The 24,894-nt window shown below is 44.8% G+C and overlaps 1 protein-coding gene across 2 annotated transcripts; it reads right to left on the reverse strand.

Annotated features, from left to right (window-relative positions):
- Positions 1 to 226: 226 nt before the first annotated feature.
- On the reverse strand, positions 227 to 2,001 carry zgc:153044 (uncharacterized protein LOC751678 homolog). Of its 2 annotated transcripts, none has more exons than XM_061260643.1 (2): positions 1,942 to 2,001; positions 227 to 1,353 (listed from the first exon to the last, which is right to left on the reverse strand). In XM_061260643.1, exon 2 carries the CDS (start codon positions 1,326 to 1,328, stop codon positions 750 to 752), a length of 579 nt encoding a protein of 192 aa, XP_061116627.1. In that variant the 5' UTR covers positions 1,329 to 1,353; positions 1,942 to 2,001; the 3' UTR covers positions 227 to 749. The 2 variants fall into 2 exon arrangements, with proteins under 2 accessions (XP_061116627.1, XP_061116628.1); XM_061260644.1 differs by having other exon boundaries at positions 1,955 to 1,998.
- Positions 2,002 to 24,894: the final 22,893 nt, after the last annotated feature.

A 24,894-nucleotide genomic window follows, 5' to 3' on the forward strand; every position in this document is an offset into this window, starting at 1 on the left:
CCAAAACAACACAAAAAAATGATTATGGGCTAACAGCATACGTAACAGATGCTGTTCAGAGAATGTAGGCTTTTAGGAACCATTCACCCCCCATATATGAACATCACCAGCACTAACATGAGGAGACAACACACAAAAACACACCAAAATGTGAGTTGAATATGTAACAAGCAAAAACAGAACAATGTTTTGGAAGGATTCATGAACAATAACAACAAACCAAATCTGCAACGTGAAACAAACTTTATTGTATCAATATCAAAACAATTAATTTATACAAAGTGCTCAGAACACCGCAGAATTGAAGTTCTGCTATCAGTATGCATTAAAACCTGGAATATCAAAACAAAATAAAACAATCTGTAAAAAAGAAAGATTCTACAGGACATTTTTGGAATGTTTGTTTCAGTTAGGGAATGTTTAGAGAGCTGCCATGTAAAATCAATCAGAGCAGTATATGAAGCAATCAGCTAATTACATAGGTAGACAAATTCCCACACAGACTACCAGTGTACAGGTGAATCTCGCAGTCAAAGCACTCTTTTAAAGCCTATTAGTAAGAAGGGGGCTTTACACACTCAGGACTCAAAAGAAAGTTTCATATTTGTGTCCATAGAGGAACTCAGGCAAAATGGTTAAATCTTCCACACAGGGTTCCATAAAGAAATAAAAATGGTTCCCCTATGAGGACAAGAAAAATAACTCCTTTCCTGACAGTGTACATGTATTAGCAACAGTCAGCTGCCTTTTTAACACGGAATCAAATTTCTTGTTTCCTTTTCATATACATCTGGAATCTCTCCTACCGGCGACGTTATCATCCGCACAGTGCAAAATCCGAAAAGTTTGTACTCGTAGTCAATGAGCTGTTTCCAGAACCCGCTGTTGGGTCTGATAATGGGCCGGCAAGATCGGACCCAGTCGTGGGCGTCCACCAGCGTCATACTGCGGTGCTTCATGAGGTAGGCCAGGCATAGCGTGGCTGATCGGCTCACACCGGCGGCGCAGTGCACCAGAACCCGTCCCCGCTGCTCTTCCACCCGGTGTATTTTGTCCGCCACACTGTCGAAATGGTCACTCAGCTGGGACAACGGGGAGTCGGCAACCGGCACCCTCACGTATTCAATACCTGGGATCGGAATGTTCGCGACGTTGTCGGTGGCATTAATGATACAGGTGATTTTAAACCCGGAGACCATTGAGCTATCGTTGGCAGCCTTTCCATTGCTGAGGTAGAGATGGTCGGTGATTTTCCCCAAGCCAGCAAGCCGTGGCATGATTTGGGGGCGAGTAGCATCGCTGACAATGGGAACTGCCTCACTGTCCATTCAGTTACTCCTCACTCAGGTCCTTCTGTTGGAAACAACAGATTTAAAAAAAGTAATGTAAATTAGCTAACATTGGCACTCTCATTCTGGTTTTGCAAGTGGCAGAATGCACATTCCACAACTGGACAAGTTTGACAAATACAGGGATATTTCTGTTAGACAGTAACATTTACTAACAGAACTGGTAGTTGGTATGAGCAGCACATCACATAGCATCCGACACCGATAGTGCTCATTTTTGCAACGCAACCATAGCTAATAACAACGTTATACTGTTACGTTTAATGTTATTACATTATGTTGTTATTGTAAGCTATATAGGCAGCCCATAACCGGATACGGGAAGCCGAATATAACGCTGTTTTATTTCCAAATGTGTCTTTCCTGTGCAAGCATTGTTTTATGGGTAAAGCTAGACTGTAATCGTCTAAAGTTACCCAACGCTAGAGCTAGCTAGTGCCAAGGGATTTAAATAACCTCGTTAGCGAGTTACACTCTGCCTAACTAATGGATTTATGGGTAATAATTTGCCGGTATTTTCCACTATTAGCAAATATACTAAACCTCAAAGTAACAATTTCTTAAAACTGGTCAACAAATGTGCAATTTTTACCCAACTTCTTTACCCAATTTCTGACTTCCTGATTGCCCCCGACCCGGACATATATACAGTAGCTACTTGCATCCAAAATTAGAAAATGCGTTTTGGTTAGCTGAGCTGCTTCTTCGTTGGTTTTATGATTTCGTGCCTAGTGACTCCCACCTGCTGGAATAAGCATGAGATAATATGGAGATGTCGCTTTGAAAAGAAGAAGCATTATTATTCCGGCTAAATCTGTATAACCATATATACGTTTACATTTGTAATGTAGATATCAGTGAAAATATTGCACACTTAAAGGTACAATAGGTAATTTTGGACTTCTAACGGTCAAGAGAGGAATAGTAGCAACAAACACCTTCAAACCACAACACTGTTTATCCCACCCCCTTCTCCGTAAACACGCTGACGTTGAAACGCCATTAGCTGTGGCAATTATACCAAATGTTCAACCAATGAGCTTGAATTGTTGTACAGTTATACAATGTTTTGGTACAGAGTGTTGGGCCGTCAACTGTATATTTTAAAACCCGGGACGATAAACTGTCAGAAGCCTTTTTCAATAATCGGACGGGATTTGTAACTATAATGGTCTTGTAACTATATATTTAAACTATATATATTGTCACTACTGGTAATCACTAATGGTAATGGTTGGCTGCTACGCACAAGAACGGTTGTTAGCCTGCTGCACTAGTGACCAAAAACCCCAGGTAAGGGAGCTCTCTCTCTCTCTCTCTCTCTCTCTCTCTCTCTCTCTCTCTCTCTCTCTCTCTCTCTCTCTCTCTCTCTTTCTCTCTCTCTCCGCCGCACTCCACAATATCTGGAGGTTTCCCTTCTCTACACCTTACAGAATAAATGTGTATTTTTTAGACTAATGCCGAATAGACAAATAACACACACCAAACACATATTCCCACACTATTAAAAAATGGTTCCAGGACCCCTGTGATTATATAGAATAACCCTATCGAGTTAAAGGATTCTTTATTGGGCCAAATATCTGGTATGAGATTTCACACATCATACCCATGACAGGGTTCCTAAGAACTAAAAAGGGTTCCTCAATAGGGACAGGCCAAAGAACTCTGGTCGAAACGTTTTTTATCAGTTTGGAAGTAATAAACATTGTGCATTTCATTCATTTTTACTGCCCACTACCTGAGAAAACGGTTTCGATATGCGTGTACCTTTCTCGAAATGACCTACAGCTTTTGCCCATGCTAAACCCTTTATTAAATATGACATTACGAGTCTTTCATGGGGTTTATTGCTGCTTGAACAGCCATGTCAGTCAAGAAAAAAATTCCCGAATGAGTGCAATTTAAATTCAAACACAGGCCTGCACATCAGCTCTCTTTCCAATATTCCTGTCACTCGCCGCCGCATTTAATGTGGCAGAAAATTGCTTGACTCTGGCAAGAAACGTAGCTTCGTCAGGGTCAACAATTAAAACGCGTTGCCAATGGTTGCAGTCTGAACTCGTTCTCCTTCCAATCCAATCTCCGTGCTAAACACATCCTCATAAGCTATAGGCTAATATGTTAAGATAACCATAGCACTGATCACTTTCTTTCGAGCTTCCGGGCTGGTTTTTAGCCCGCTGGTTGCCGGGGAAACGTGATTAGGAAACGACCGTTGGGTCGCGTAACAATAAACGGTCAACACCTGGGCTCCGCAAACACACTGAAGAGGCACGGCAGACATCTGGCGGGTGGGCTCATCTGTCATTCCTTCAAACACTCTTTTTTGACTCTCCTGCCAGACAATCGTTACCAGACAGCTGCCCGGCAGCGCTTCCGTCCCCTAATAGCTCTTCAAAAGTCGAATTTTCCTGGCGTAATTAACCAGGTGCATTCGATTTTGTCCGGCGGCGCTACACAATGCAACCACATTGGTTATTTTGGCTTGTTTCCATAGATACACCCTTTTCAGTACTTTGTGGAACCCTCTATCATAGGTGTGAAATGTGAAAGCTCCCAGATCAAGGGCCATTTTGTCAGACAGAGAACCCACCAGATAGGGTTCTAATATGGGATCACATGTACATTAAAATGACCATAAAGCTAAATGCATCGTATACACTGGGGAAGAATTTTGTCATGGTGACTGGTATCACCACAAACTCTCTGACACTACACCACTGAATCTTCTTGTTTATTTGATAATCATCAGCAAATACAAGCAAAGACATCATGAAGTAGGCTACCAAAATAAAAAACACCAAGGACAAAACAAAAAACCTTTAATGGCATACATTCATAGTTCAAAAACATCATATCCCACATTCATCGCGATCTCAAAACCAGGCCACATAATCAGCATATGAACCAGCCACAACAACAACAGCGAGAGCAATCAACAGAATGCAACTGTAAGAAACTGAAAGACGATACAGAATTTCAGCAGTAATGTAAAATCAGCAGTTACATTCAGTGAAGCATAGTCCTGCTGAGCCACCATTTCAGTAAGAAATTGAACGTGGCTGCAAACCTCATTTATTTTAGGTATGTTGGAAGTTTGTCGTCCCGGAAAATAATGTCTTGAAAACAGTGTGAACCCTGACTGGGCTTGCAGGTTTGTTTAATCTCAGACTCACTCTGGAGTGTCAGGCGCCATTATTAAAATTCTTTCTTTTTTTTTTAAACAATGGGGGGGGAAAAATCCTCTGCGCTGCCTCCTGTGTGACTGGGTGCATAAAACCGTCTCAAAGCGCTCAGAATGTGCAAAGCTAGCGTTGCGTCTCGACAGTGTCCTCAGAGGCCTGGGTTGTAAAAATCCTCACAAAATGTCTAGACTTCCCTGTGCTGCTCTAATGGGTTCCCACTCATTCACACCCATTCATTTTTTATTCATTCACACCCATTATTTTCTTAATTCATTCACACCTATTCGTTTTTTTAAACTCCCCATAGAAATGGGTGGGTTTTTTTTATCACTGCAACCCTGCATGCTATCACTGTACATATTCGCAATGAGAGGCACAGAGATTTTTTAAAATTAATTTGTTAGATGAGAATGCTGCTGAGGTTCATTTTTGCACACCACTTAACTCTAGTTGCCCCCCAAGAAATGCAATCCAAAAACTCTCAACATTACACATAAATCAGAGAAAATAGGCATGATATTATCCCATTAAAACTTATTTTACTGCCATAAATTCAATTTACTGCGGTTAATTCATGAAAAGCTAGTTTGACCCTCTTCAGGCAAAAAATGGATAATGGAAAATTACTTGAATTTGAAATAGCCAGGCTGCCAAGCAAGGAGCTCTTAATTAGCCATTCATTTCACAGCACCTGGACAAAATCCACATAATTGAGCAATGTAAGCACCCTGAATAGTTTGTTTTCTGCTTAAAAATTTTTTAAATAAGTGAGTTTTCTAGGGAATATCCAAGGATACATTTTGTCAAACTGATCTTAGAAGCAGACGGATGGCTTGGTAGGTAGTTTGCACATAATTATAAATCTTAAAATATCTTGCAATCTTCCTAGATTATTAGCAAGTAAATCTTCCACAAATATGAGTCCGACTTGCTAAAGCTTCCAATGAAACCGAAGATTAGCTATACCCACAGTGTTCATCCATGACCAAACCTGTTCTTTAATCATAACATATGGTTATCAGTGAGTACCAAAATTCCCAGAGCAAAAAAAGTACCGGGAACATGTTAAGTATCCTTCAGTTACCACGAAGTAATACTACTTGGCTGTATATTAAAAAGATCATCAATCAGCAGTAAAAAAAAAGGAAAAAAAGAAAAAAAAGAAAAAAGACCACTGTAATTTCATTAACATTAGCAACACAAAAAAATGTAGGCGAGGCTGTAATCTGATATATTTATTTTTAGCAGATGTGATTATGTGGCGGTACACACCGAAGTAGAAACTGGAAGCGCATATGCTGGGAGGAGTTTAGGCAACACCCAGCGATCTTTCCCATCTCCCCATCTCTCTGCGGTCCAGCGGCAGAGTTTGTGAACAGCTGAAGGGGCGAGACCTTGCGCAGCGCTCCGCCTCTGCCATGGTCACTGATGGGGAATTGCGTTCGGCGTGTGGACCCCGACAGGCGGAACGACTGAAGTGCGACAGGTAAGGCGATCGTGAAATCCCATCAGCTTGTGCCACATAGCTACACCTGGGCAAAAACATGAATGCGTTTGAAGGAAATTATGTGCAACGCTGTAATAATACACCGGATGTGCAAATAGTGTATGTTTAGTAGCATACGCTTTGGTAGTAGCCTAGTGTGTAGTAGACAGACACAGTGCGCAATTTGTTGCATGTAGCTTTCCATTTGAAATTGGAACAGGCTCTGTTATGGACTATGCGGCGCATCAGTTCGCTATTGTTGCTCGGGGTGTGGTATGAACATTACATGCAATAAAAGGACGGTAGCGTTTGTAGAATGATATAGAAAGTGCTTGGTTTTTATGAACCCTTCACCGCAAATTTCACGAAATTATGGTTATGGCGAAGAGGACGGGTGGCTAAGGTAAGAGGATGATGACAATGTCGATTATTATTATGATTCTTATTATGATTATTATGATTATTATGTTACTACGCTATATATCAGAGATCCACAATAGAGAGGCTAAATTAAACAGAAATGCATAATCATATTACCGCACGGTGGAAAACAGTAGCGGCATGGCAATGAAACGCAGTAGAGCGGATAGGGAGGCGAGGTTTTATAGGATATGCGGCGGCAGCGGGGAGAGGTGAGCGCTTATCTGACGATGAAACGCCGTAGCCTCCTTTTGACAGCGGGATGTAAGAGGGAATCTTCTTCACTAAAAAAGCTGGGGAGGCAAGCCAGAGGACATGCGCGCGCGCGCACGCACGCAAACACAAAGCCGCTTACAATAACATTAATTATTTATTCAGGCCGTTTAACGTCCCCTGACCGAATTGTATTGAACACCAGAAAGGTAGCACCTGGCCCCGGTTCCCCTATTTCAGGCCATTTTCATTCTAATGATAGCGAACAAAGCACAACACTACGCTTTTGCTCTGAGTGCGTAATAATATTAATATGAATCAAAATCATATTAGTAACGATCAACAATGCAATTTATTCCTGGAGTATGTTTTTATCATTTACGGACACAGCTGCAATGGAGTGTTAACATAGATTATAATTCAGCAGGCTTGTGATGGGCTGATAGCAGTGCTGAATGTTCAGTTATGGCTGTTCACTGGCTCTCAGACAGGTGACCCCCTTTACAATCTGCTCTGGGGGGTGGGGGGTGGGTTCCCTGACAGATGTGACCTTGATTCACGATTGTAGATTCAGTCTAGATTCACCCCATAACACAGACTCTCACACTATGTGGGAAGAAGCACAGAATGTTGAATCTATAGGCCATTTTCTGCAGAGTAATTCTCTGAGTTAATTAACTGCAATTAATTGAAAGGTGTGCCAAATACCTGCAGATCTGGGACTTTGGTTGAGCGGCATCTGAGGGAAGAAGGTGTTCCCAGCCATTGGCTCGACATTCCGTGCCTCATCCGGCACCCAGGTGTCTTCCAAATGGACACATCACGGAATGCCAGAGATCCCACACACAGGTGTCTTCTGCACTGACACGTCTTGGAGTGCCACAGGAAAGCGGATCTCTGGCTGATCTGTGTGAGAGCTCTAGTTTTCTCTCTGTAGATAGTCAGTTTGAGGCTGGACACCAGATGAGAATGTCACAGCGATTAAGGCTAGGGAGGATATACTGTATTTCTGCACACTGTCTGCATTAGAGACGGTGGCTCTGCTCAGTCAGAATGAAGGGAAAAACAAAAGGAGATTTTCAGCTGAGAAAGAGGAGAAAGCTGATGCGGAGTACATGTCTAATGTATTTGTTATATTAGCACTGGTGTTGTTTGTGTGTGCGTGGGTGGGTGGGGGTGGTCTCTGTGGTGTCTATACTGGGATTTTAGATCACAGCACTCCCTATTGTGTGGTTAAAGTTGTCTCTTGGCTGAGTTGCTGTTGGAAGCTGTCCCCAGGTATATGCAGATATGCCCAGGTTTGCCGGGGACTGGAGTCATGCGAGGTTGCGTTCCAGTTTCTGCTGCTCTCTTTTACTCTGTTGCTCATCAGGAGAGCCCAGGAGCATGCTGGGATAGCGGAGTCCTCAGGCCTGGAGGATCTTGCTTCACCATGGTGATGACCTCCCTCCCACACGGAGCCAGGACCAAGAGATGGGACACACAACTCCTCGACTCTAAGGTAGTTTACACTGGACTGAGTTAAACCTGCAGACACTGCGGCCCTCCAGGACTGGAGTTAAACCTGCAGACACTGCGGGCCTCCAGGACTGGAGTTAAACCTGCAGACACTGCGGCCCTCCAGGACTGGAGTTAAACCTGCAGACACTGCGGCCCTCCAGGACTGGAGTTAAGCCTGCAGACACTGCGGCCCTCCAGGACTGGAGTTAAACCTGCAGACACTGCGGGACTCCAGGACTGGAGTTAAACCTGCAGACAATGCGGCCCTCCAGGACTGGGGTTAAACCTGCAGACACTGCGGCCCTCCAGGACTGGAGTTAAACCTGCAGACACTGCGGCCCTCCAGGACTGGAGGTAAACCTGCAGACACTGCGGCCCTCCAGGACTGGAGTTAAACCTGCAGACACTGCGGCCCTCCAGGACTGGAGTTAAACCTGCAGACACTGCGGCCCTCCAGGACTGGAGTTAAACCTGCAGACACTGCGGTCCTCCAGGACTGGGGTTAAACCTGCAGACACTGCGGCCCTCCAGGACTGGAGTTAAACCTGCAGACACTGTGGCCCTCCAGGACTGGAGGTAAACCTGCAGACACTGCAGCCCTCCAGGACTGGAGGTAAACCTGCAGACACTGCGGCCCTCCACGACAGGAGATAAACCTGATTGATTCAGAACTGATTCAGTTTGTAGTGAATCTTTGCTCTCAGCTGGTTTAGAAATATTTGGCCACACACTCGTAGGGATGCTCAGTCCTGCTAATCTCACAGTTTCATTGTTGGCCTGTCTGAGTCAGTCTAATCTGCTTGTACGGCCTCATAAAGGCAGGCAACAGATGGACAGACAGACGGACAGAGAGTCAGACAGAGGGACAGAGGGACAGGGTCTGGACTTGATTGGGAGCCCAGGACTGGTCTCCCAGAACCAGCTTTCTCTGTTCCTCTCTCCCTTGTTATCCCTTCATTTCCTTCCCTCTCTCCATTCCCTTCCTCTCTTGCCCCTCTCCCTGTCAATAAAAAATGCTTACTGAGTCCTTAGACTGTTTCCTATGTTTAGGAGAGTACCTGTCTGTTTCCATGGTGACTCAGACCGCCCAATAGGACCCTGTCCGCCTGATTCTCATCCACTCCCTGGGTGTTCAGCCCTGTGTCTGTCGAGCAGCCAATCAGTGGGCCTGAAACAGAAGCTTTACTCGTTATGGTTGATCTGTCTGTTGGTGTCCCGTGTCTTTGTGCGTCCATCTAAAATTCCCCCTCCCTCCCCACACAGAACATCTGCAGAAAGGACCCCCCATCATCATCCTCCTCCCCTGCCACGTCTGTTGCCCTGGGAAGAGGAAGGCTTGGAGACACAGCTGAGGAAGAGGAGGAGTGAAGATCCCCTGCTGCTACGATCATAAGGAGCAGAGTGTGTGTCTGTGTGTGGAGTTATACACTTACTGCTGCCGGTTTTAGTCACAGGATGCAGGGTTTCTCTTGGGCAATACTACACATTAACAGGCTCAATAGTGTTGGCTAAGCACACACACCCGCACACACACACCCGACAAATATGAAGAGACAAACTGAACCATGCAAGCACACATGCAGACAAACGCAAGCACACACACACACACACAGGCACACTCATGCACACATACACACGCACACACAGATACACTCGCTTGACAAACATGAAGAACCGAACTAAACCATGCATGCACGCACGCACACACAACAAACATGAAGAGACAAGCTGAACCATGCAAGCGCACATGCAGACACATGCGCGCACACACATTCACACACACACACACACACTTACACACTCAAACACTCACTGAATCTAACAGGACTCGTAGGTGGTGCTCTGCCGGAGCCTGAAGCCATGCTGCTGGGTACTCTTCGGGTGGTTGAGTCTGAGAGAAGTTTCCGGGTGAGCGAGTCTCCCTCTCATCAATATTCATACCGCCTCCACATCAAAGCAGCTCAAAATGGCTGCCAGGATCCAGAGCCCCGGCCCGAGGCAAAGAGAGCCCTACCTCACTCACACAGCCCGGGGAGACGCCTATGGTGATCTTCAACAGGTCACACACCCCCATCAGCAAGGACAGCTGGGATAGCACGATGATGTTACTGGAGGAGAGGGATGGATCTCGCAGTGAGGAGCTGGAGTTTGATGGTGGCTTGATGTTGGGAACTGGAGGGAAACTGGAGTCAGAGGCAGGACTAAAACATGGAAGAGCTCATCTAGGATCAGTTTTGTATTAGCCAAACCTGGGTTCAAAAAATACATAATCGTTTTGGATTCAGTTACTTTTCTGTGCTCGATTGAGCTGTCCTTGTGCAGTTGAGTCAACCAAGAGGACCTGAAAGTGGGGTTTGAGCATTTCATAGTTTCTGATACGCCAGGCAAGCTCAGTAAAGCATAGAAAATTATGAATCCAAAACAGTAATACATTTGACCCAGGTCTGATTTTAGCCCATCATGCATAAGGTTGGGGTATGGATAGGAAACCAGATGTTGGAAGAACACGGTCACCCCACAGTCACCCCAAGTGTTTTGGGGAGGCAGGCCCAGGCTGTTGTCTGAGAGAGAACACCTGTATGGGCAGGGTGTGGCTCTGGCTATAAGGTTTTGATCATTGCTGGGGGGGGGGGGGAGGAAGCTGGTTTAGTTATCACGAAGCTAGCATGTCACGGTGAAGCTAATTTAGCTAGCTTTGACATGTCATGCTTAAGTTGCTTCAGTTAGCATGAAGCATTAGCTTTAGCATGTCATGCTGGAGCGGGTTAGTTAGCACAAAGATTAGGCATTGCACACTGGAGCTGGTTAGTTAGCAAGAGGCTTTAGCATGCCATGGCGAAGCTAGTTTGGTTAGTACAAAGCTTTAGGATGCCAGGCTGAAGATGGTGCAGTTAAGGTTAGTACTGGGAGGTAAGGGTGGTGATTATGAGGCTTTGTTGTTGGAGAGAGTTCTCGGAAACTGTTCAACAGCTGACTGGGTTTTAGAGCACCCTGTTCCTGGAGATCTACTGCCCTTGTAGGCTTTCACTCCAACCTGAACAAAGCACATCTCATTCAACAGCCAGAGCGGGGCTGCCCGGACCCTGTTCCTGGAGATCTACCATCCTGTGGGCTTTCACTCCAGCTCTGAACAAATTATACCTCATTCAGCAGCTAGAGATCTTGTCAAGCTGCAAATTTGTAGAGTCAGACGTGCTAAATTACAATTGAAATAAAAACCTACAGGATGGCAGATCTGTGGGAACCAGGTTGGGAAGCTTGGTTTTAGAGGAACAGAAACATCTTTGACTTGAATATAAGAGATACCTTTTTTAGATTCATCTGATCTCTCATTCATTAAAATGTCTTGAATGGTTAGGGCTGGTTAAATTTTACAATTTAACCTTGGATTGGAAAATGGATCATTGAGTTTGAATCCAGTCTGGATTCAATTAATACATTAATGCATGCATCCCTTTGATTTAAATTGGCTCTAAGTTATTTTCTTTTATGAGAGCATTTTCATATATTTTTGCCACCACTGACCTCAGAAAACCTTGACTATCTGTCAAGAAAAAAGAAAACAAAAAAGAAAACAAATTCAACAATGACTGAGAATTAAGGAGAAATGTTAACTTGAATTCAGCCCAATATAAGCACAATTATATTAAAATTTTCAGGATCCGATTTGGTGAAGTGATCTCAAGGCCATAAGATGCTTTAGTGAGTGAGAGAGTGTTTGCATGATGCAAGACCGCTTTGGTGTTGTTGTGTTACATTCACTGTGGGTGAATCCTTTTTCTGCAAAATTAAAACTAACCTATTTTCCTTGCTAGCAGTTTGACCTACTAAAACACTAACTAAACCACTAACAGACTAACTCTTGTCCTCCTTAAAACTCTTAGACCGCTTTTTCCCATAATCCTTTGGTAGTTCCTGAGTTTCTGAGTGCGACGATGTCATTCAGCGCTCCGCATGTCCTATATTGGCACAAACCATACAGTGATCTTCAATGTGCTGTTACCCTAACAACCACAAAGCATTCTCACCAAATGTCTGTTATGCTGTTGCAATGTTATCATGTTGCATTTGTGTTACACTAATGTTGTGGGAATGTTACCTGAGGGCCTCTCTCCCTGTTAAATCGCCATCTTTGTATTGGTGTGAACTGCATGCAGGATGTGGTCCTATGAAAACCTCAGTGCTTTACTGACTAACAAACCCCAGTACACCTGGTTACTAACATCTACTAACAAGAGATTAACCAACTAATCTGAAACCTGTGCAAGCCTGCTAAACAAGTGCCCTTATTGTGTGATTGTGTGTGAGTGTGTGTGTGTATGTGTGTGAGAGTGTGTGTGTGTATGGTTGTGTGTGTGTGAGTGTGTGAGTATGTGTGAGTGTGTGTGTGTGAGTGTGTGAGTATGTGTATATGAGTGTGTGTGTGTGAGTGAGTGTGTGTGTGTGTGTGTGTATGAGTGTATGAGTGTGTGAGTATGAGTGTGTGAGTGTGTGTGAGAGTATGTGTGTGTGTGTGTGTGTGTGTATGAGTGTGTGTGTGTGTATGGTTGTGTGTGTGTGAGTGTGAGTATGGTTGTGTGTGTGAGAGAGTATGTGTGAGTGTGTGTGTTTGTCTGAGTGTGTGTGTGTGTGCATCTCTTTCTGCTGTGGGGGTCTACCTCCCCCTGTCCTCCTGCTACTGTCAGTTAATGTCTGTGTATTTGCACATAATAGACTATGTGTGTGTGCTTATGTGGGTTTTTGTGCGTTTGTGTATCTGCGTGTGTGTGTGTACAGGTGTGAACGTGTGTATCTGTGTGTATATGTGTGTGTATGTGTGCATATCTGTGTGTGTGTGCGTGAGTCTGAATGCTACCTTACTCATTAGCATATGTATTGTGCTGGTGCCGATCAGCAGCTAGGCATCTTGTGCCAGCAGATTTACTAACAGAATCTAACATTTTACTAACGTTGTCTATCGGTTGTGCTACTAACCTCCGATTGGTCGGTTCTCTTGTGTGGGTTGAACTGCATGTGATCTGTGAGCTGCTGACTTGTGTACTGGTTTGTGTTGTGACCCATTTTGATCCGGTTCATATCCGGTCCTGAAAAGCTTCCACCCTTGCCAGATCTGGGCAGAACGCAAAATGGCTGCAAGGACAGACCTTAACCACAACAACTTAATAATAATACAATACAGTAACAATACAATCACTTTTATCCAAAGTGACTTACAGTTGGTTAAGTTAAGCAGGGGACAATCCCCACCTAGAACAATGTAGGGTTAAGGGCCTTGCTCAAGGACCCAACAACTGCACAGATCTTATTGTGGCTACACTGGGGCTTGAAACACTAACCTTCCAGGTCCCAGTCAAACACCTTAGCCACTAGACTACGGGGACCTTAGCCACTTGGATATATTACTTGAATACTTGAATATATTAGCCTTGAATATTGTCCTTTACTGGATGGGTATTTTTTTACATTGCCAAAAATACAGCCAAAAGCTGTTACTGTGTAATCTCCTGTGTGAGACTATACTACCTGCTCAATTACTCAGCATGACCTTCTTCATGTTTCTATTTCTGGAATTCTGGGATAGGAAGCCTGTTGCGTTATTTGGGCTCTAGTTTCTGTAGGAGACCCTTGGTTCATCTTGAATAGGAGGGGATTTGTCACACTGTTTCCCTAACTAATGACCTGAGCAGACTGTCAGGGTGTGAGTATTTCAGGCCTGGTTCTGGGTACTTCCATGGCTGCCAACATGCCCACGCTCTCAGAAATAAAGGTACAGAAAGTGCCTAAAAAGGTACAAATGCTTGTCACTTGGGTGGTACAATATAGGTACATAAACTTGTACCCCTAGCCTGCAATATATAATTAATTTGTACATTTTTGGCTTGGAAAATGTACTAATTTGTACCCAGAGAGGAAATTACTGTACTTTCAGGGTAGATTTGGGGAATTTTATCCTTGAAGAACAAAAATGTACCACCACTGACACTTTATTTCTGAGAGTGTACGCAGTGGAGCTGGGAGCTGGAGAGGAATAAACCAATCGGATTCAGCAGAATTCCAGAAGGGGCAACGCTTTCAGTCTGTTGCATCAAAGGTGTCGGATTTCCCAGTGACAGCCTCACAATACAAGGCCTGAGATTAACAATGCATTGTGGGGCACAACCCCAAAAACAGGAAATTTGTCACATACACCAGCTGTGTGATAGGGAATATAGTTACCCCCCCCCCAACCCCCGCAATCCCCAGACCCCTGCCCTCCGCCTGTTGGGTTTCACATTTCCAGGTTAGTGTTCAGCTTGTGTGCATCACAGCTGGGTGAAGTGCGTACCAAAACACTTAACTCTTTAAATGCCGGTGGGATAAAAAAACCAAAAAAACAGATCACTGAGAATTAGCAGAATGTGTATGCTAACCAAAAAACCTGCACAGTCACACAAAAGAAGAGTTGTGTTCTGAGTAGCAGTGATCTTTCTTTTAAAATAGTCAGGTATCGCAGGACTGTTATTTGACCCAGGACTGGTCTGTGCCCAGGTGTGTGTGTTTTCACCATGGATAGACATTAAGAATTGATCTCTGCTACTAACTAACCCTAACCCAAACTAACTCCCTGCTCTCTTCTGGACTAACATACCCTCGTTTTGCAAAAAGGGAAAACTGTAGTTATGGTGACGGGGGAGTGTGCTCTTTTTGCTTCAACTGTATGACTGCTGAATGTCACCATCTTCCATTACAGCTAACCAAAAACACTACGTTGCTTTAACCGGCTGAGATTACTCACACTAACTTACGTTACTTATGTTAACTTAACGGCCCAACACTAATAAATGGATTGCATTAATATAGCAACTTACATTACATTACATTAATGGCATTTGGCAGACGCTCTTATCCAGAGCGACGTACAACAAAGTGTAAAGTGCATACCCATGACCAGGGATAACTGCGCTGAAAGACTCTAGAGGGAAGTACAATTTCAACTGCAGGATGAAATTGTACTTTCATCACATTCATCAGCACCTTCACAAATTCTTCCAATCGTTTCGCCTCAATAGGAGCATTTATAGGCCGTCTGGTCTGAGAAGGTCAGAGTGGTCTCACCCACTCTGCAGCTGTCTAACCCGCTGAAGCTGCTTCACTCTACTAACAACCTGGAGTAAAACACTAACCAGTATCACACTACTAACGACCTGGAGTAACACACTAACCAGCGTCACACTACTAACAATCTGGAGTAACACACTAAACAGCATCACACTACTAACAATCTGGAGTAATACACTAACCCGTGTCACACTACTAACAATCTGAGTAACACACTAACCAGTATCACACTACTAACAATCTGGAGTAACACACTAACCAGCGTCACACTTCTAACGACCTGGAGTAATACACTAACCTGTGTCACACTACTAATGACCTGGAGTAACACACTAACCTGGGTCACACTAACAGCCTGGAGCAGCACAATAACCTGTGTCACACTACTAATGACCTGGAGTAACACACTAACCTGCGTCACACTACTAACGACCTGGAGTAACACACTAACCTGCGTCACACTACTAACAATCTGAGTAACACACTGACTAGAATCACACTACTAACGACCTGGAGTAACACACTAACTAGCGTCACACTACTAACAATCTGAGTAACACACTGACTAGAATCACACTACTAATGACCTGGAGTAACACACTAACCTGGGTCACACTACTAATGACCTGGAGTAACACACTAACCTGGGTCACACTAACAGCCTGGAGCAACACACTAACCTGCGTCACACTACTAACGACCTGGAGCAACACACTAACCTGTGTCACACTACTAATGACCTAGAGTGAACACTATAACCTGGGTCACACTTCTAACGACCTGGAGTAATACACTAACCTGTGTCACACTACTAATGACCTGGAGTAACACACTAACAGCCTGGAGCAGCACAATAACCTGTGTCACACTACTAATGACCTGGAGTAACACACTAACCTGCGTCACACTACTAACGACCTGGAGTAACACACTAACCTGCGTCACACTACTAACAATCTGAGTAACACACTGACTAGAATCACACTACTAACGACCTGGAGTAACACACTAACTAGCGTCACACTACTAACAATCTGAGTAACACACTGACTAGAATCACACTACTAATGACCTGGAGTAACACACTAACCTGGGTCACACTAACAGCCTGGAGCAGCACAATAACCTGTGTCACACTACTAATGACCTGGAGTAACACACTAACCTGCGTCACACTACTAACGACCTGGAGTAACACACTAACCTGCGTCACACTACTAACAATCTGAGTAACACACTGATTAGAATCACACTACTAACGACCTGGAGTAACACACTAACTAGCGTCACACTACTAACAATCTGAGTAACACACTGACTAGAATCACACTACTAATGACCTGGAGTAACACACTAACCTGGGTCACACTACTAATGACCTGGAGTAACACACTAACCTGGGTCACACTAACAGCCTGGAGCAACACACTAACCTGCGTCACACTACTAACGACCTGGAGCAACACACTAACCTGTGTCACACTACTAATGACCTAGAGTAACACACTAACCTGGGTCACACTACTAACAATCTGGAGTAACACACTAACCTGTGTCACACTACTAATGACCTAGAGTAACACACTAACCTGTGTCACACTACTAACAATCTGGAGTAACACACTAACCTGTGTCACACTACTAATGACCCAGAGTAACACACTAGCCTGGGTCACACAACTAAAAATCTGAGCAACACAATAACCTGGGTCACACTACTAAAAATCTGAGTAACACACTAACTAGAATCACACTACTAACGACCTGGAGTAACACACTAACCTGGGTCACACTACTGACAATCTGAGTAACACACTAACCTGGGTCACACTACTAACAACCTGGAGTAACACACTAACCTGGGTCACACTACTAACAACCTGGAGTAACACACTAAGCTGGGTCACACTACTAACAGCCTGGAGTAACACACTAACCGGAATCACACTACTAACAATCTGGAGTAACACACTAACCAGCATCACACTACTAACAATCTGGAGTAACACACTAACCAGCGTCACACTACTAACAATCTGGAGTAAAACACTAACCTGGGTCACACTACTGACAATCTGAGTAACACACTAACCTGGGTCACAGTACGAACAATCTGGAGTAACACACTAACCTGGGTCACACTACTAACAATCTGGAGGAACACACTAACCTGCGACAGACTACTAACAATCTGAGTAACACACTAACCTGGGTCACACTACTAACAATCTGGAGTAACACACTAACCTGGGTCACACTACTAACAATCTGGAGAAACACACTAATTAGAATCACACAACTAACAACCTGGAGGAACACTAACTGGCGACACATTACTAACAAATAACGTGGACTAACAAGAATGCAGCTTTTTCAAAGTGACTAACCAGGTACTGCACACCTTTAGATTGCCCTTAATACACCAGAAGACGGCTCCTGGCACACCTGTAGATTGTCCCTAGACAGGAAACTGGCTTCCAAGAAAATGCAACTGCCCCTTCAACTGCTATCTTGCTGTGCATGGTTACAAAAGAGTATTTTAACAAGTTAAAGCGCATGTGTGTGAATTATGAGTAGCTAAATATAAATCTTTACCAAATTCCAGAGTTACCATCCCTACTACACTGTCCTGGGGTGGGTACACGTAATGCAGTAAAAGTCACACACATTATGGAAATAATGTATTCACCGCCAAATGTTCTCTCTCTGCCTGTTGTTCTGATCAAAGGGAAAGAGTGAGTGAGTTTATACAGGGGTAGTGTCATTGTGGTGTGTGCCAAAATGTGCTTTTCAGTTTGGTTACCTCTGGTTGTCCAAATATGGCTTGAATGGTTCCTCCAACTGATAGCATTCTCTTTGTATTAAAATATGTTATAACATTTCCACAAAATTCACATCACAGCTCACTGAGCCTAGTATCCTACCTTTAACATCAGATCTCCAATCAACTTGACACTACAGCATTTTAACATTACATTACATTAATGGCATTTGGCAGATGCTCTTATAGAGTGACTCACAGTTGATTTTAGACTAAGCAGGAGACAATCCTCCCCTGGAGCAATGCAGGGTTAAGGGCCTTGCTCAAGGACCCAATGGCTGTGTGGACACCAGCGACCTTGTGGGTCATGCACCTTAACAACTACGCTACAGGCGTATGTGTTATAAACTTCTGACCATGTTTCTCTCTGTTCAGCAATTTCTCCCTAAATCACCCCCTTTTCATACATCACATTCCCTCTAAATTGTGGTTTTAGTGTGCTGTGCAATCCTGCCTGTCATGACAAACTCTGTAATAACATTACTGCAACTGAATGTTGCCTGTGACACATTGTCGTTACTCCACTGTGGCTGTTGAATAAATCGCAGCCTGTTTTTAAACGCCTGTGTCGTGGTGTTCGTTAAAATGGGCTTTCATTAAGCATGGGAATTATGTGGCCCACCCGAGGACCTGGCTGCCAGCGGGAGAGGTCTGGATTAGAGAAGCTCCTTTCTGCTCCACCAGAACCCGCAGGTAATAATCGCGCCCCCGTGGTCTGATTACGGTAATCAACGACGCAGCGTCGGGAGCATTATCACCGCGGGCTCCGCGCTCCTGTTCCATCACCCGCTGTAGCCATAGGCCGTTTATTTTCTTTGAGATTTAACTGGTTCAAAACACTCCAAAAGGAATCCCTGTAATACCTTAACCATTGCTTTCAGCCACTGTTTTCTCATTTCCAACTAATTTAATTCCAACTTCTGCTTCGCCTAATAGGCTAATCATACGTGCGATCTGACTTTATTGATAAGATTACGTAGTAATCCACGTAGATTACAAATCCATGTAGAATATTAACTAGGAATTAACTGGAATTTCTGTATAGCCAACAGCGAATTAGTTCAACGGGCCGGGGTAACCGGTCGAACCAATACCCTGCAAACACAACCAACCAACCAAGGCACGGAATTAGGCACCCCTGGTTTATGGGGACTATCGCACTTATCCTGAAGGCTGATTCACATTCTCCCTGACCCTATAATGGCCTTATAGGACACATCATTTGCGATGGGCGTTGATTCCGTCTCATTGCTCTTATCTGATTAAACAGATGAGGTGCGCCAGCACGGGACTGAAGGAGATGTCAACTGCATTAGCCGCCATAATTACTCGGCTGCGTCAATTATCTGGCTCAATTAAACCGACCAGCCGTGCACTCTAAACTCACCGTGATTTATTATGGTACAATAGCTGGGCAATGTCGTGTGTACTGGCCAGATCTTACTACTGTTTATTGTTGTTACTTGTAAGAGGCAGAATGGATGTTACAGCGCACTGATCCTGCAAACATGCGGACACAATCCCGACTGTCCGATAAACGCGCGGAGAAAACACGGACATAGTCCCCCTCACGACCACAGAACCTACAGATGGAGAGTTCCGGAAATCTCAAATTAATCGTTTACCGCCATCTAGTGGTCCGGGGACCTTCATTGCCTTCATTGCATTGAAGGCGTTCCTTCACTCGCTCTCAACTGAAACGAGTTACGGGTTCTACTGGCCTTTTTATGCCGTTGAAATTACATTACATGGCAGACGCTCTTATCCAGAGCGATGTACAAAAAAAAATTAAAAAAAAGTTCACTCGTTGAGAGTGAACTACACTTTTTAACATTCAACAGAAGTTAGCTCACGCATAGTAATTCACAAAACTAATTAGTTAATGGATCAGGAAAAAGTATGCCATTTTAGCATTTGATCCCAGCAACCTTTTAAATTCATAATAGTTTGCATACTTGTTGCATTCTGTACATAAGGTTTCACTCACTGGATGCAGGTTTAACTCCAGTCCTGGAGGGCCGCAGTGTCTGCAGGTTTAACTCCAGTCCTGGAGGGCTGCAGTGTCTGCAGGTTTATCTCCAGTCCTGGAGGGCCGCAGTGTCTGCAGGTTTAACTCCAGTCCTGGAGGGCCGCAGTGTCTGCAGGTTTAACTCCAGTCCTGGAGGGCTGCAGTGTCTGCAGGTTTATCTCCAGTCCTGGAGGGCCGCAGTGTCTGCAGGTTTAACTCCAGTCCTGGAGGGCCGCAGTGTCTGCAGGTTTAACTCCAGTCCTGGAGGGCCGCAGTGTCTGCAGGTTTAACTCCAGTCCTGGAGGGCCGCAGTGTCTGCAGGTTTAACTCCAGTCCTGGAGGGCCGCAGTGTCTGCAGGTTTAACTCCAGTCCTGGAGGGCCGCAGTGTCTGCAGGTTTAACTCCAGTCCTGGAGGGCCGCAGTGTCTGCAGGTTTAACTCCAGTCCTGGAGCACCACAGCGTCTGTAGCTTTTTTGTGGTTTCCTTTCAACTAGTAGCTTGGAAACAAGATGCATCGAGTCCAGCCAATCAGTGACTTACAATGGGCATTTAAGTACAGAAAGACTCCTCTAAGCAGTAGACATTTGGCCCTCCAGGTGTTTGAGGTTCCTGCAGTCGGCTATTCATGAGACGACATTCTTGTTCTGCTTTACTGTACACAAACATCTTTCCTTGACTTCCACACCATCTTTACACAAAAAGCCCCACATTGGTATTCTTTTTTCGGTCACTTTAGTACTTGGTCCCTTTGGTACATTCATCCATTGTTGTAAAATTACTGCAAGACGTGTAGTACATGTCACACAAACTTTGCATCTGCGCACTCACAACTCTTGTTCCTTCCAGAGGCTTCTGCGGGTTGCGTGTGTACATTTCCATACAGGGCTGGAATGGTTCACTAACTTTAGATTTGAATATATATAAATAAAAATGGTCTCAATTGTCATTGCTAGAGAAATTCCAGTGGGAATATGTGTCAAATATGGTATTTGTATATATGAAAAAGTCACCAACGTGATGATGTTAGGTTTTTTTCTGTTGTGATCTGCATACTAGCCACCAGAGGGCAGTATGACGCCAGGCAAAGGCTGCTCCCTCCTGAGTGAGAAGGAGCAGCATCGCTCTCTGTTACCCTCTCAGCCAATCACAGCAAGCTATCACAACAGGAAAAACTGAACCAGGGAGTGAACTCTGACCCCAGACTCTGAAATTCATGACAGGCCAGAGCACGCGCGTCTGTGGGGTTTCTGGCCTTCAACTTGGCCACAAGTCCTAGGAAAACTGTTTAATGTTCCCCCCTCATCCAAATCTCAATGAAATGTCTCCAGACCTGATTTGTGATATTTAATACTGATATTTAATCACAAGGGTCATGCTCACCCTCTGTAATGAGCGACCAATCTACTGAAAAAGTTTAAATGTGCATAAGATGGCACCTTTTGAAATTATAATAATTTAATCTGGAGAAACGTGCAGGTTTGCGCTGAGTAAGACATGAGAGTTAAAGAGATAGGTAGATACACACACAGACTGTGCATCACAAGAAACTGTGACAATTGCAAGGCGGTGTTGCAGATATAAACACAATATAAAAATAATATTTTCTAATTATCGGCTATTATAAAAAGAACAAATACCTGCTGTTTGCCAATTCCCCCATGCACTGACACAGTGGCACTTAAATATTCCAGGATTCAATTAAATTAAATGTATAGTGCATTGCGCTTTTTACAGATGACTGTCACAAAGACACTTTACAGAGGAACAAAAGGGCAAGAAAAAATGCCCCAAACTCGCAAGTGCAGGTGTACAGGTGTACAGGTGTGTGACACAGGCGGTGAAAACCTCTCCCGTAGGGAGGAAAACCCTCAGACACAACAGGCGCTCCTGGCTCTACTGCACCTGCGCCCTCACCTGTGCCCTCACCTGGCTCCACCTGGTGAAAGGTCCACCAAAAGATGGATATCACGCTCCTGGATATCCACAGGAGTCCCAGAACAGGTCCTGCACTCTCAGAAATGAAAGTGACAGTGGGGGGTACGGGATCAAATTTCCCAAATGTACCCTGAAAGCACAGTCTCTCAGACCACACCGCCAGAAAACAGGTCACATGAAGCAACATGAGCAAATCTTCAGCTGTCATTCACAGGCTTATCGTGAAGTTTAGCCAAAACGTCAGATGGTGTAAACGAGGGGGGCTAATTGAATAATTAACTGCGAGGTTGGCATGAAATTCAGAAAGGGCTACGGCTGTCCTTGGCCAGCCCTGTTATAAACCATTTATCCGCTGCTACCACCATTAACCCTGGCGTCAGCCAATCAGATGAGCTCTCTGACCTTCAGGCAGGGGCTGATGGGATACGATGGGGCGGGGAGACCTTCGACGCCCTGAAGCTGAAGTGGAGAAGAGGCCGGCCCGTCGCCATGGAGATCTGATGAGTCCTCCTCCTGGGCCCTGCTATCTGCAGCCTCCATCAAGGACTTGATTAGTTTGGGTTAGCCAATCAAGCAGAGAGCTCTCTCCTCAAGTTGACACAGGAGCTCAGAAGTCTGCCTCGGCTGTTGGCCTGTTCATGGCAGCGCGCTGAACGGGATTACTGGTGGGCCCAGTCTGTGGGGTACAGGGGTCCCCCAGTCCCAGTTCTGCCTGAGATCTGGGGAGCAGAGGAGACTCCAGAAACATTCCAGTGCAAAGCTGAAACTTTAATACACCCATACCCTCCTTTCCCCCCTCCCTCTCTCTCCTTTCCTCCATCTCTCCAACTCTCACTCTACAGGCATGCAAGGCCTGACAATATTAACTTTCTCCTCCCTCCCTCCCTCTCACATGCAGTCCATCCCATTCTCTTTCTCTCTTCCATTCTCTCTCTCTCTCTCTTTCTTCCTCTCTCTTTCTCCAAGTGCTGCCTGCTTTCCTAATGCTGTCTCTGCGCCACTGTTGCCATGACTACGCAAGGGGGGAGGGGTCAAAGGTCAGCTGTCTGCATTTCGCATACTTACGGGAAAGAGCAGGAAGAGAGAACAGCCTCAGGAGAAACGCAAGAAAGAGGGAGAGGAAAAGGAGAGAGAGAGAGAGAGAGAGAGAGAGAGAGGTGGAGGCTTGCTGGTGAACATGACTCTAGCTCTCTCCAGCTGGGGAGTATGTTACCTCCAGTAAGAAAGACAAGTATCAAACCCCATATGACAAAATCAACAAAAACATAATCTCACCAGGCCTGTGTCAAATCGTAATGTAACACAATTCATCCATTCAGACATCAGCTCAATTGCTGGAGACCACAACGATTTTTATATTTTCACATTTTCACTCATTAGTTAGTAAAGTAAATTCAAGTTTTGGTTTGTAACATACCATTTTTAAGAATTCTTGGGCAGGTGTAGTATATTCATATTTTTCCAGTATCTGGAGAGGTTTTTTATTTGAGCCAGGACCTGACAGCTGCGATCTAGATTTGCTTGTTATTCTGTACACCCTGCTCTTTGGTTTCAGTGGATGTCAGTGCGTTTCTTTTCTGAGCTCCTGTACAGAAACATCACCTGATATTGCTGTCAGAATACCAGTCTGAGAGACGTGAGGAACACAGAAATGTTTTGCTCTCACATTTGCCTTGGAGCCGTTGTCCAGGACGATACTGACAGCACTGTACCGAGATGTCCAGCAGCAGCCAGAACCTGAGAGTGACACGGAGCTTCTCACCTTATTTTGTACACCAGGTTTTTTATTTCCTACATTCTCTGATGTTCTGTGCTGCAACCTGCCATGACATCATAAACATTCTTACATTCTTTTAATTTTATTTTCTATTTTTAATTTAAATTTAATATTCTTTTAATGGTTCATGCCGCACCCTTCTGTGACATCATAAACATTCTTATATTCTGTTATGTACTTCTGTTTTTCCCAATTACCTGTCCACGCCCCCGTACCTGATATGTGTTTCCTCTGTTGTAATCGTCTCACCTGATTCTTGTTGTATCGTCATCAGTGTTGTAAAAAAGCCTACCTGTTTCTCTGTTCTGTGATCGTCTCGTGCCCTGCATTCATGCGTGTCATTGATTCTTTCATTCCTGACTGTTCCTTACCCATTTGGAGTTCCTGTTTCCAAGTTCTGTGTTCGTCCAGTCCTGCTCCATCCCTCCAGCCCCCCTGTACCCATCTCCATCCCTCCTGCCCCCTGTACCCGTCTCCATCCCTCCGGCCCCCCTCCTGCCCCCTGTACCCGTCTCCATCCCTCCTGCCCCCCTGTACCTGTCTCCATCACTCCGGCTTCAGCCTTTGCCTGTCTTTGGATGTCGCCCCACCTGCTCCTCATTGCTCTGGTTGCTTGAACTCTGACCCTTTGCCTGGAGTCACTGTATTGCCTGCTTTGCCTGGACTGCCCTGTTTGCCATGCACTGACCTGTTTCCGTGGAACTCTGATTAAAACCTGCCAGTTATTACATCTTGGTGTCTGTGAGTGGTCGATTCCTATAAGAGTTAGCACTGTGTGTAACATAATGTAGTGTAATGTAATGTAATGTAATGTAATGTGACACAGGCATGTGTAGGGGATGCAGCTGACTGTGCGATGGACACGGGGAGTGTTTGAGGGGATGTTATATTCACACAGAGCTCACATTGTGCTACTCTACAGGGGATCGAACACTCTGTCTGGGGTGAGGGTTTGGGGGGAGGGGAGGGGGGGTGTTCGACATTATGTTCAACATGAACACATAGACACATGCTCAAAGAATATACCAGACAACCCCCCACAGCAAAGCCCCCCCCCCATCCCAAAGCCCCCATAAAGAGGCAACAAAGAGCGAGGTT

The sequence above is a fragment of the Conger conger genome, chromosome 11, assembly GCF_963514075.1.
Source record: "Conger conger chromosome 11, fConCon1.1, whole genome shotgun sequence".
Lineage (NCBI taxonomy): Eukaryota > Metazoa > Chordata > Actinopteri > Anguilliformes > Congridae > Conger > Conger conger.

Coding starts and splice junctions, on each gene's coding strand:
- zgc:153044 (XM_061260643.1), bottom strand. CDS start 1,328: ATGGACAGTGAGGCAGTTCCCATTGTCAGCGATGCTACTCGCCCCCAA.